This window comes from Oryzias latipes, chromosome 1, assembly GCF_053564925.1.
Source record: "Oryzias latipes strain Hd-rR chromosome 1, Olatipes_Hd-rR_3.1".
Lineage (NCBI taxonomy): Eukaryota > Metazoa > Chordata > Actinopteri > Beloniformes > Adrianichthyidae > Oryzias > Oryzias latipes.
Window position 1 is genome coordinate 24,901,742 of NC_136237.1, and position 11,525 is coordinate 24,913,266.

The window sequence follows — 11,525 nt, forward strand, 5'->3', positions numbered from 1 at the left end:
ATCATTGCGAATTACTTCTCTGGAGTCTGCTAGTAGATCCATCAATCTGGAAACACCTGTGGCGGAAAATCTAGTGTTTATATTTTAATTTAAGGAAATAAATAGAAATAAAGATTGTAGCCAGTTAGACTCTGAGTGAACTAGAAGGTACTCACCCATTGGGCTGACGAGAATGATGCCTTGCACTTGGGCGCCTTGACTCTTCAAAAGAGCCGTCAGCAACTTCACCGCAGGCCAACGCACGTGGAAGTAAAACTCCTGAAACCCCCCCGCCGACAGTTACACTCTACGCATCGGAAGCAATCTGTCTGCGATGGTTGGAGAACAGGGCCGTACCTCCAGAAGGGTGAGGAGCAGCGTGATTCGCTCGGGATCCTGAAGGAACTTCTCTGTAAACAGGGCGCAGAGGTCGTCTGTCTGCTTCTGGGTATTCTCATCTGAGGAGAAACATGGAAAACTTGAGCAGCTAAGTCTGTGGACTACCGTCCCAGTGGAACCTGCTATGGTAGAAGAATGTTTGGTCATGGGATCCCCAGCACTGAGTATGGATCAGCAGTCAGTTATTTCGTTGTTGCATCAACAGAGATGAAAAGCAGTGGAAACTTTTCAAAGACAGTACCGTAATTTCCGGACTATAAGCCGATACTTTTTTCCTGCGCTTACAGCTCTGCGGCTTATTCAGTGACGCGGCTAATTTATGAGTTTAATTGCCATGTGTGTACATTCGGGCTCGATGATTGGTTTGAATTCTCCATCTAACACCAAACACAAGTCATTTGTTTTTTAACACACCTCTAAGCAGCTAAACAGCATGGACGTCACTTCAGGTCTTAGACACTTCAGTCATGGTTCAACAAAAAGAAACACGCATGCCCGGCCGCATCCCAGAATCCTTTGGTGCCATTAGACCCAACGTGCATGTGATCGCCGCTACAATATGATGAAGCTTTCAAGTTAAAAGCAATCGTTAAAAGCAGCGTGAAAAAATCCCCCATCAGTAAATGGAAATGCCGGTCAGCTGCGTGACGGAGAGAACAGCGCATGGTCAGAAGTGTATTTTCCTCTGAGTCATAGTGACTCGGCTGGCTGCACGTAAATATGTGGGAATAACATCAGCCTTTATTTTGTCGGGACACGACTGGAAACACAAATCCATGTGGTCGTTTTTACGTTTCTAAGGACTGAGCGGAATTTTGCACTGAAAAGCTCACAGCCTCCGTGTGAGCTTTTCGGATAGGAAGGGGAGACAAGGAGCCCGCTTAGCGAGCGCAGAGGCGTCCGCGGAGCAACAAGTGTTTGTTGTGAAAGGAAACTTTTGACGAACGCGCCGCGCTGAGGCGCGCGTATCGCGTTGAGGCGCGCGCTTTTCAGTCGCAGCTGATTTATTTTACTGGTGTTTTTTTAACCAGCCCCGTTACCACCATAATGCTGCCGCGACACAAGTGGAAGGAGAGCTGTTGCTTTTCACCCCTCCATGCACTGCTGCTACTTGCTCATTCTTAAACACGTACAACAGTAATGCGAGCCGGGCGTTGGCCCCGCTTTTAGCCCCTAAGACTCATGGGAAATGGGGGATCGCGGATGTAAATTTCCTCATCATAACTGAGGGACGTAATGTTGATTATATGGTTACTGTTTGTAATTTTATGTGTGATACCTAGATTGTCAATAAGTAAAAAAAACAAATAAAAATAAAATAAAATAAAAAAACCCATAACTGAGGAACTTGTGAACAGAATAGAGGTCCATGCTGTTTCAGATGTGGGTATACTTGGATACATGTGCTTGAGTCAAGGCAGTACCCGCCCACAGTGTGGTAATGAGCCACACTCACTCTGGGAGTCAGGACGTGCTTTGGCGAAGCAGCGGCTTGTATTCTGATGCGGCTTGTATATGTACAAAACTAATTATGTACGTGAAAATAGGTGGGTGCGGCTTGTTATCGGGTGCGCTTTATAACCCGGAATTTACGGTAGTTCCATTTCATGTTTCTAGATTTAACCATGAGATTATGATGCTTCTTAGCTTATAATCTCTTTTGAAATCGTAGCGTGTTATTCCAATCAGCTCCAGATCCTTTTCCTCTGATTTTGTCTTGCTTTTCACTGCACTTTTAACTAGCATTAGTCCTGATTTTCCATCATCACGTGACATCATGTCTGTTTTTGTGGAGATTTGGAGAAACTTTTGGGGGGAGGGGTTAGATTTTACAACAGAAAACGGGAAAAAACAACAATAATAAAATTCAGACAGCTTTGTGGTATTAGTAAAACATTGCCAGTACCACCCATTGACTGTATGTGAGAACTGGACAGAGTGAGTGAGACATCACCCATAGCAAATAGCTTACTTCAAGCTCCAACAAAACAGTCAATTTAGTCACCAAATTCCTTCACTGCCCACTACATAGTGCATTATATTGTGCATTTGTAATTTTCTAGGGTTGTCTAAATCTACAATGACAAAATCAAGTGCCCTAGAAATTTCCCAGAAGTCTCTGCAAAAAACCAGTGTGCATCAATGCTCACCAGATTGGCGAATATAGACCACAATGCTTTGCTTCTTAACAATTGTTGCCAAAAAAACGTATTTAAATGTATTTTTTAATAAACCATCAAAGTTTTTAACTTCAAAAGACAGTGAATTCATACAACGTTCATTTGAACTTCATGAAATCGATTACATTATATTTATTTTTCAATAGATGTCTATGGGATTTTGGCTTCTTGGAGCCAGCGGGTACTTCCTGTTCACTCAGTCCAGTTCCTTTGTACAGTCAATGGCACCACCCCCAAACCCCTTGGTGTCACTTTACAGTACTGCATTATTTGTGGTTAGTCATTGTGCAGTAGAGCAGCAACAGCACAACAGTTCATCGGTAAACAGGCACACCTTTAAGTCTCCATGAGGCGAGTAGAAGAGTTGTTGGGTTTGCAAGAAATCAATAAATAAAATTAATCGTCTACTCGTCTCAAGTCACACAGAAGTTCAAAGGTTTTTGAGTAAAAATGCCCCCAACTAATGTCGGCCACTGCAGGGGCACCAATGTGCATGGATGAACGGCGTGGTTAAAGAGGCTGGCATCATGCATAATCCAAAAGATTTACCTTCTGATTCATCTGTGGGGTTAAAACATGAAAGAAAAGAGAAACAGGAGAGTCTTTATACAACACAATCAATACTAGTGGAAGGAATTAAAAAGGAAGGAACGCAGACCGAAGGTTCACAAACTGATACAAACGTCCAGCTTTGTGCTCATGCAAACGCAACACTGTTCAGTAAAGCTGCGTTTAATAAAAACAAATCAATTTCCCTTCAGAAAATCAATATTTGTTTCCAAATACAATTAGTTTTGAATCCAAAATTTGAAATATAAATCAATATGAAATCAAGTTGTGAACTTATCAAAACCGATAAAATAAAACTGAATTAGTATTTTGCTAGTGGTGGCTCTATATCAGGGGTCAGCAACCCATGGCTCCAGAGCCACATGTGGCTCTTTCATCCTTCTGTTGTGGCTCCCTGTGACTTTGGAAAATAATGAGTATTTTATAAAAATTCAAATTTATTTTAGTTTGTTCATTTTTCATAGCATTTCAAAGGCGCTGCTGGCTCCGTGCGAGGCACGTGCCACGTAAAAAACAGCGTCCTTGGTGGGCTCGTGTTTGTCAGGCGAGGGCTGCGGAGCTGATAGCAGGAGGAGACACGCGGGGCGGCTTCAATAAACACTCCGGTTCTGGAGTGATTTTCTGCCGGGGGCTTGGCGTGACGCGGAACGGGGAGTGGCTTTCTGGTGACGGAGAGTTTGCGCCGGTGTTTTGGACTCCTGTGTGCGGTGATGTGTGTTTCAGAGCAGGGGAGCTAGTTGCGTCGGTCGCGATCGACCGGTCATCTTCGGGGACGTGGGGGTGATTGAAGGGGAAGAGACTGCTTCTTGAAAATCCACCAGCCAATCAAAATCCTCACCGAAAAGTACGGGAGTTGATTGACATGCAGAATGGCCAATCGGACATCCTCTGACACATACGTCACTGCAGACGCGAGTTTAAATGCACTCAGCGCAAACTCTGCCTTTAGAACGTCTTTTTCTCCCCGCGGCACATCATGTCACCGGTAGAAGTCCAGCAACCGGGGTTTATTAAAGCCGCCCCGTTTCTCCTCCTGCTATAAGCTCTGCAGTTTTCGCCCGATAAATACGAGCTCATCAAGGAAGCTGTGAGGCACGCGCTTTATACTGTTGCGGAGTGTGTGTTTGTGCTGAGCGGCGCGCGTGCCACGAGGGAGGGGCGCATGCAGGTGGAGATGGGGGTGTGAGCACGGAGCGGAGGTGTGTGCGTGAAATATATTGTGTGTTCGGAGGACGGAGCACTAAATTAGTAGTCGTCGTTCCCCATCAATACTGATCAATACGGAGCCAGCAGCGCCAAATGCCTCACAATATGCCACGCTCCCCGCATTGCACCGTTTACACCAGAGCATGAATACGATGGTCGCTGCTTTCTGTCTTTGTAATAAAACGCCTCATCTGTTAATACAAAAGTATCTTTATGTAAACTCACTGTGTAGTTTTTAATCATCAGTACATAAACAATAATGTTGAAATAAACATGTAACAAATAAACATGATGATGAAAAGAAAGAAGTACTTTTTTTATCTTTTCTGGCCCGCAATCTACACTTATGTCCTTGAAAATCGATCGCGATCGACGTAATGAGCACCCTTGATATAATATATACATGCATAATATATATAATATATAATGATGTTGTGGCTCCGGGTGCTTTTTTTTCCATTAGGGGCGGTCCCAAATGGCTCTTTGAGTAAAAAAGGTTGCCGACCCCTGCACTAGAGACATCACGTGATTCCTGATGGGAGGAGAGCACCGCCATCTTGGTGAGGTGAAGTTACTGCTGCAGTGCATGCATGTGAACACATTTTTTGCAATATGCCAGTTCATTGTGCAAGTTTCAACTGCCAAAATAAGAGTCCACAAAGGAGGAAGGCAGAACATTTCACAGGTAAGAACTATAATTTTTTCTTTTACTGCTGGAGGGGCTTTCTTAATAGAACACAAGTTGACATGCATGATGCTGCAGGGCTATTATCAACATGCTGCATGATGTACGGAGAATTTGCTGTTGACATAAATGTAAACTTTATTTAGTTAAACCTATAAACAGCATACTAGGATTAGGCTAATATGGTAATATAGATTTTAGCATTTCTGACTCAGTGACTGAACTTTTCTTGCAGTCAGGAGGAGGACCGCAGAAGGCGGACATGCTTCTATGTAGTCCTGAGAAGCTGTGGAAACTCATCAGAAGTTCACAACCAACTCAAAGCCGTTTTCTCTGCCGCTAACACAGTCTGCTCCTGGTGCGTGTTTGTCAGTCAGCGGCCGGGCCAGACACACAGAAAGCGGTGATGTCATCGCCCCGCCTCCCCTCTGCTAATGCTTTTTCCAAATGAATATTGCGACAAGGTGCGCAGGGTGGATATTAAAATGCAAATGCAATCCCCTCTTTGCATTTTCGTTTTAATTATGACACAGAATAAGCGGTTTTAGGTATAAAATGATAAAGCATTTAGAAGTATTGTTTTCTCTTTTTAATTTCGAGTCAAAAAATGCAGCTACATTTTGAAAATTTAAAAGCATTTCTGTTAATCCATTTTAAATGTCAAATTAGACATTTCTAAATGAATTTTAGTACACATTTACCATGGACCTTTTTTAAAATGAAATGTCCAATACCATTTTCATTTTAATTTTAATTAAGTGACAGAATAAACTGTGTTAAGGAAGGAAATGAAAAAGCATTTTGGTGGATTGCTTTTTCATTTTATTTTTGAGTCAAAAGATGCAGCTTCATTTTGAAAATTAAAAAGCATTTCTGGTTTTGACTTTACTTTTTAATTATGCTACAGAATCGCTTCCATACATCTGTTCACACACAACAAGCAGGAGTCAAACTTACCATTTTAGTTTGCGCCATAAATTTGCCGGAGGCAGCGTCTCTCCTCCTCCGTCCTTGCCAAGGCCAGGCTCAACAGAAACTGACGACAGAATAAAAACAATATTTGACTTCACAAGGAAAAACTTCGAACAATCTGCGTGTATACAATTGTTTAAATAAGAAAATGACGTGAAATTTTAAACTTTGGTTCTACACAAAGCATTTCTACATAGGTCAGTCAGGGCTCCAGACTAACTTTTTTCACTAGGAGCACTGTGGCCCCCCAACTGAAAATTTTAGGGGCATAACCAGAAAATTTAGGGGCGCATACCGTAAATCAACATGCTAACCAAATCTACTAATTTCCACTGTATTATGAATAAATACTTTAATAATAGATGCAGAAATTACAATGTGCTGTTCCAAATTCAGTGTCACATTTTATTCTGCACTTTTGAAAATGCAACAAAAAGGTAAACTGACAGCAGCATCGCTGTCATGACAGTACAAATAGTAAAAAAAAATACCATACATTTATAATTTAAAAAAAGTTTTTAGTAACTAAGTGATTACCGTAGTAACCTTTCGGTCATTTCACAGTTTCAAACAATACTTAAATGTATGTAAACATTAGGGGATGGAAATTCATGTTGGCGACACCAAATAGGTGCAACCAAGATGCACAATAATTTGAGATCACCCAGATGGACGCAACGCTGCACAGATCACCTGGTGTGAGACATATTTTTGTTTTTGCTCTAACATCACCTTTCAATCAAAACCAAAAAACATCAACAGAAAGGGGCGGAAGCAAGACCCCAACCTGAGCGAACGCAGCTGGAAATTTAGTACTGAACTGACTGAATGCTGCCCTACAGACTACAAAACAATGCATTATGGGACATGTGTCCTGATGGGTTTTTGTAGTTCATTGATCAATTAAAATAATTTAAAATACCAACTTATTAAAAAAAGGTTGCATACATTACAAAACATTAAAGTAATTATAAAAGATGTAATATCACAGATCATACTTAGGGGGAGAGGCATATTAAAACTAAATTGAATGTTAATGACAACTCCTAATTCCTGTTCGCCTTCATGCCCGCTCCCATCTCCCGCGGGAGCGGTGTGCTGCCGTAGTATTAACAGCCGTGCATGATGAGAACCGTGGTTTGCTTTGCGAGTTTGAGACTGCTGCTGTAGACTCTGGCACTGGTACCGTAGCCGCAGGTCGGAAGAACGAATCAATAGTTCTCTTGCTCATAGCTCAGACGCACATATCAGGTTGTGATGATAATCGTCTCCGTTTCCTTCCGACAGATGATTACGAGCACTCGATTATCTCTGGGCTCCGCCCCTCCACATATTTTAGCCACTTACAGTGACTTTCCCTATTCTTCTCACACGCATTGGCCGCCTCAGGCATCACTCAATGACACGCGATTGTGCGCTCGCGTGTGCTCCAGTCCAGTGTCATGAGTATTCGCGCAAGTGTGTGTGTCTGTCTGCGTGCGTGTGCGCTCGCGTCTCATTGATGATTTCATTGCTCATTTCATAGATCATTGACGTGCCCCTTCCATGTTTAATGTATAAAAAATACGGAGGGTGGGGGAGGCAAATTTACTGGTCGCGCATGTGCGACTAGATGTAAAATTCAGTCGCACACTCTCAAATTTTGGTCGCAAAATGCGACCATTTGGTCGCAGTCTGGAGCCCTGTCAGTGTAATAGACGGAAAAAGTTTAATGATGAAAACTCTAAAAAGGCTAAAATGTGTCTGTTTTCATTTGCAATCAATTTTAAAAGAGTATTTGTAACTATAAATTGTACTTCTTTGAAAAAAAATCGTAGAGAAATGAGGTGTGTCGTATGTGAGAAAGATGACTTGTTTTTGAGCAAACACTTTCAACTCACCTGATTCTCGCCGGCGAATCTGCAGTCCCGCCTCGCTCCATTTACCGCCGAATGCCAGACTAGGGGTCTGGGCATACGGTTTGGGGCAGGTTGGGGGTTCCTTTGCAGGGTTGGGGGGTTATTTTGCTGTGGTGGGGGGTTGCTGGGGGGGATTTTGATTCTCCATATTTTTTCTGTTAATTCGGCAAAAATACATGAAATGGTTAACGTTGAAGTACCTACAACCTGAGTGGTTAGCTTACATTTTATTGTACAATGGGCAAAGAAAAAAACACTGAAAGCATATTTATCTAACAAACAATTTATCTAACTACAGTTTGTTTCCACACACAACAAATTGTAAAAATAAAACAAGTACCTCACCTGGCTTGAGGGGGTTTTCTTCTGTGATTTGCGTCCGTTAGTTTGAAAAGAAAACAAATCTATTGTTAGCATTGTCGTTATTAATTGTAACTATGGATGTCACATTCAGCAAAATTATATCTATCTATATTTATTAGGGGTGTAAAAATAAGCTAAAAATCTCAATAATTTGGTTGTATTCAGAGTTCGGCTCCATACGGTTCGGTACGCGCCACCGCTGTTAACAAATCTGCTTGATAGAAGTTACTATTTGTGAACCATAAATCTTAACTATTTCTATTTTCCATCTAACAATCTAAGCATAGTTTCCACACACAAAATTGTAAATCAATGAAACAGAAAAATATACCTCACCAATTGATTGTCCGGGATTTCAGCCTGACTCGATTGCGGACAGACACCCGCGTTCCCTCACACAAATGGTCTGATTCGGAACATACTGTAACGGTCCAGCCATACACTCACTTCAGCGAGGAATCAAAAGTATATCTGTCTATCAGATAACTTTGTTGGAGAGCTGACCGTGCCCCATACACCGCACGACCCCGGTCAGTCTCAGGAAGGAATAAGCCGAAGGGATGGCTCTATTTGCTTTTCAACAAATGCCCGTTAATTTCATCAAACCCAATCAGCCCAAACAGCATGGACGTCACTTCAGTACACAACCCTCTGACTCAAGGTTTCACCCTGAAGCTCCCCACTTCCCATGAGCCTTTGGGGCTGAAGACAGCGCTAACCCCGGGTCGCTACAATACCATCGATCTACCGTGAGACTGTTTTCACGTCTCACAAATTCGTCCGTAAATGCTGCGTTTAAATACCAGTGGAATGCTCGGTCATTAGAATTTTCCTATCAGCCTTCCCTTCTAAACGTATTAAATTAAATTAATCACCTGTGTTTGCCTTGTACAGTGTGGACCTCAGACCGTCCCTGCCAACTGTTTTGGGTTTTTGCACCACCAGCTCACTAACCGGTTCAGGATGGATTCCCTTATAAGTAAAAGGCAGAAAGCAATTACAGTCTGTAGTCACTACTGGGGGTGTTTTTATAATAATTTACAGTTGTTATGGATACACATCCATTCTTAAATCATAATGACAATTTGATCACAAACCCACCTGTGTTCTTGGTCTGTGCCATCTTTGCAAGCCACTCCTGCAGGCCAGGGGGGGTGGAGCAGCCTACAGACCCAGCTGTGAATAATGTGCGGTCTGGAACACGATGGCAACTATGTGATTGCAGATCCTTTAGCAACTGCAGGAGAAAGCCTTCAGGTTGGCACTTTCTGCATCCAGTGATATCTAGACACAATAAATTACATAGGTTACAATTTAGACACTTATGTTGCTACATCAATGTAAAATGAAACTATAACTTTCAGTAGGGTGACCAGATTTGAGTTTGTAAAAAAAGAGGAGTGAAGTGAGTTTGTGAGATATTTCATCGAGAGTAATTGGTGTGCAGAGCTGCGTACATAAGCAAATATGATTGCATTTCATCTATGTTCAATTTTATTTTATTATATAAGTATCAAAAAAGAGGACATTTCCAGGAAAAGAGGACGTTTGGTCACCCTACTTTTAGAAAAATAATACTAATAGTAAGTGAAGAAAGTGCCGCAACCGCAGAAAAAAGAATGAACACGCATACGGGCACCTTAAAATTTCTTATTTACAGCTTCACCAAATTTTTGGGTGTTATGTTAATCTCATGCCTTTTCACTTAAACATACACACAACATATTCACTGCGATGTGTTATACCTTATATTACAAATTAATAACACCAGGATTTACAGTTGACGTAAAGAGATACCGGTGATGCGGCTATGGCTAAGCTAGCTGAAGCTTACCTTGGTAATGGTGGATAAACTCTTCGTGGACGAATTTATATCCCTTGTCCAATTTGTTTCCTTTAGTGGACGAATGCATCTTCACACTCTTCATCACATCGGTGCTGGTGAACTTCGGAACACAACTCACACTCTTGAAAAACACTCGAGGCTCTGCAATTCCTCCGCCAGGGAAGCACAAACCGGAACTAGGTTTAGACGTTGATGACGTATTTCCGGTTTTTGCGAAAAAGGTCTATCCCACCCCCTCCCAGAGCCCCGCTCCCGCCAAGACCCCCACTCCGGCCCAGAGCCCCACCCCTACCCAGAGGCCCAGCCCTGCCCAGAGGCCCAGCCACACCCAGAGCGCCATTTATATGGCATGGGGCGCAGGGCAGGGCCAGGGAATTGGCCAGGATAGAATGGGAGAACCTAGTGAGTTATAAGTTTTTGCTCAAAAACATGACATTTCTCTTTAACCAAAGTGCATTTTTTGGTAGCACAGTATATTGTTTGAAAGATTTTATTAATTAATTTGTGTACATTTTAAAAAAAATGAAGAAATTTATCGTACATAAAAAAAAAAAACACGGGGTCCCATAAGAAATTTCCTCCTCCACCCCCACCCCCTCTCAGAACCCCACCCCCTCGTAGAGCCCCTCCCAGAGCCTCGTTCTCCCCAAGAGCCCCACTCCGGCCCAGAATCCCACCCCCTCCCAGAGCCCCGCTCCCGCCAAGACCCCCACTCCGGCCCAGAGCCCCACCCCTGCCCAGAGGCCCAGCCGCACCCAGAGGCCCAGCCCTGCCCAGAGGCCCAGCCACACCCAGAGCGCCATTTATGTGGCAGGGGGAGCAGGGCAGGGCCAGGGAATTGGCCAGGATAGAATGGGAGAACCAAGTGAGTTATAAGTTTTTGCTCAAAAACATGACATTTCTCTTTAACCAAAGTGCATTTTTTGGTAGCACAGTATATTGTTTGAAAGATTTTATTAATTAATTTGTGTACATTTTAAAAAAATGTAGAAATTTATCGTACATAAAAAAAAAAAACAATCACGGGGTCCCATAAGAAATTTCCTCCTCCACCCCCACCCCCTCTCAGAACCCCACCCCCTCGTAGAGCCCCTCCCAGAGCCTCGTTCTCCCCAAGAGCCCAACTCCGGCCCAGAATCCCACCCCCTCCCAGAGCCCCGCTCCCGCCAAGAACCCCACTCCGGCCCAGAGCCCCAGCCCTGCCCAGAGGCCCAGCCCTACCCAGAGGCCCAGCCCTGCCCAGAGGCCCAGCCGCACCCAGAGCGCCATTTATATGGCATGGGGCGCAGGGCAGGGCCAGGGAATTGGCCAGGATAGAATGGGAGAACCAAGTGAGTTATAAGTTTTTGCTCAAAAACATGACATTTCTCTTTAACCAAAGTGCATTTTTTGGTAGCACAGTATATTGTTTGAAAGATTTTATTAAT

General features: G+C 43.1%; 2 protein-coding genes across 2 annotated transcripts in view; both read right to left on the reverse strand.

The window, feature by feature from the left end:
- LOC111947168 (general vesicular transport factor p115-like) overlaps positions 1-3,259 on the reverse strand; it is a 32,939-nt gene extending 29,680 nt beyond the window's left edge. Inside the window, exons 1-5 of the mRNA XM_078949446.1 lie at positions 3,238-3,259; positions 3,108-3,119; positions 337-437; positions 156-258; positions 1-56 (exon numbers count right to left, since the gene is read on the reverse strand). Of these exons, the coding sequence (XP_078805572.1) occupies positions 1-56; positions 156-258; positions 337-437; positions 3,108-3,119; positions 3,238-3,259 (294 nt within the window). The remainder of the gene's footprint in view (positions 57-155; positions 259-336; positions 438-3,107; positions 3,120-3,237) is intronic.
- A 2,721-nt stretch (positions 3,260-5,980) lies between these two features.
- LOC144992755 (uncharacterized) lies at positions 5,981-10,216 on the reverse strand. Its single transcript, XM_078949447.1, has 5 exons — positions 10,087-10,216; positions 9,354-9,536; positions 8,235-8,255; positions 7,872-8,044; positions 5,981-6,055 (listed from the first exon to the last, which is right to left on the reverse strand). Exons 1-5 carry the CDS (start codon positions 10,178-10,180, stop codon positions 5,981-5,983), a joined length of 546 nt encoding a protein of 181 aa, XP_078805573.1. The 5' UTR covers positions 10,181-10,216.
- Between the last annotated feature and the right edge of the window lie 1,309 nt (positions 10,217-11,525).

What these genes read in the sequence shown, in the direction of transcription:
- LOC144992755 (XM_078949447.1), bottom strand. Translation starts at nt 10,180, where the DNA reads ATGAAGAGTGTGAAGATGCATTCGTCCACTAAAGGAAACAAATTGGAC. An exon ending in AGAAAACCCCCTCAAGCCAG is followed by an intron (nt 8,045 to 8,234) that starts GTGAGGTACTTG and finishes CCGAATTAACAG; the next exon opens with AAAAAATATGGAGAATCAAA. An exon ending in GATTCGCCGGCGAGAATCAG is followed by an intron (nt 6,056 to 7,871) that starts GTGAGTTGAAAG and finishes TTCTGTCGTCAG; the next exon opens with TTTCTGTTGAGCCTGGCCTT.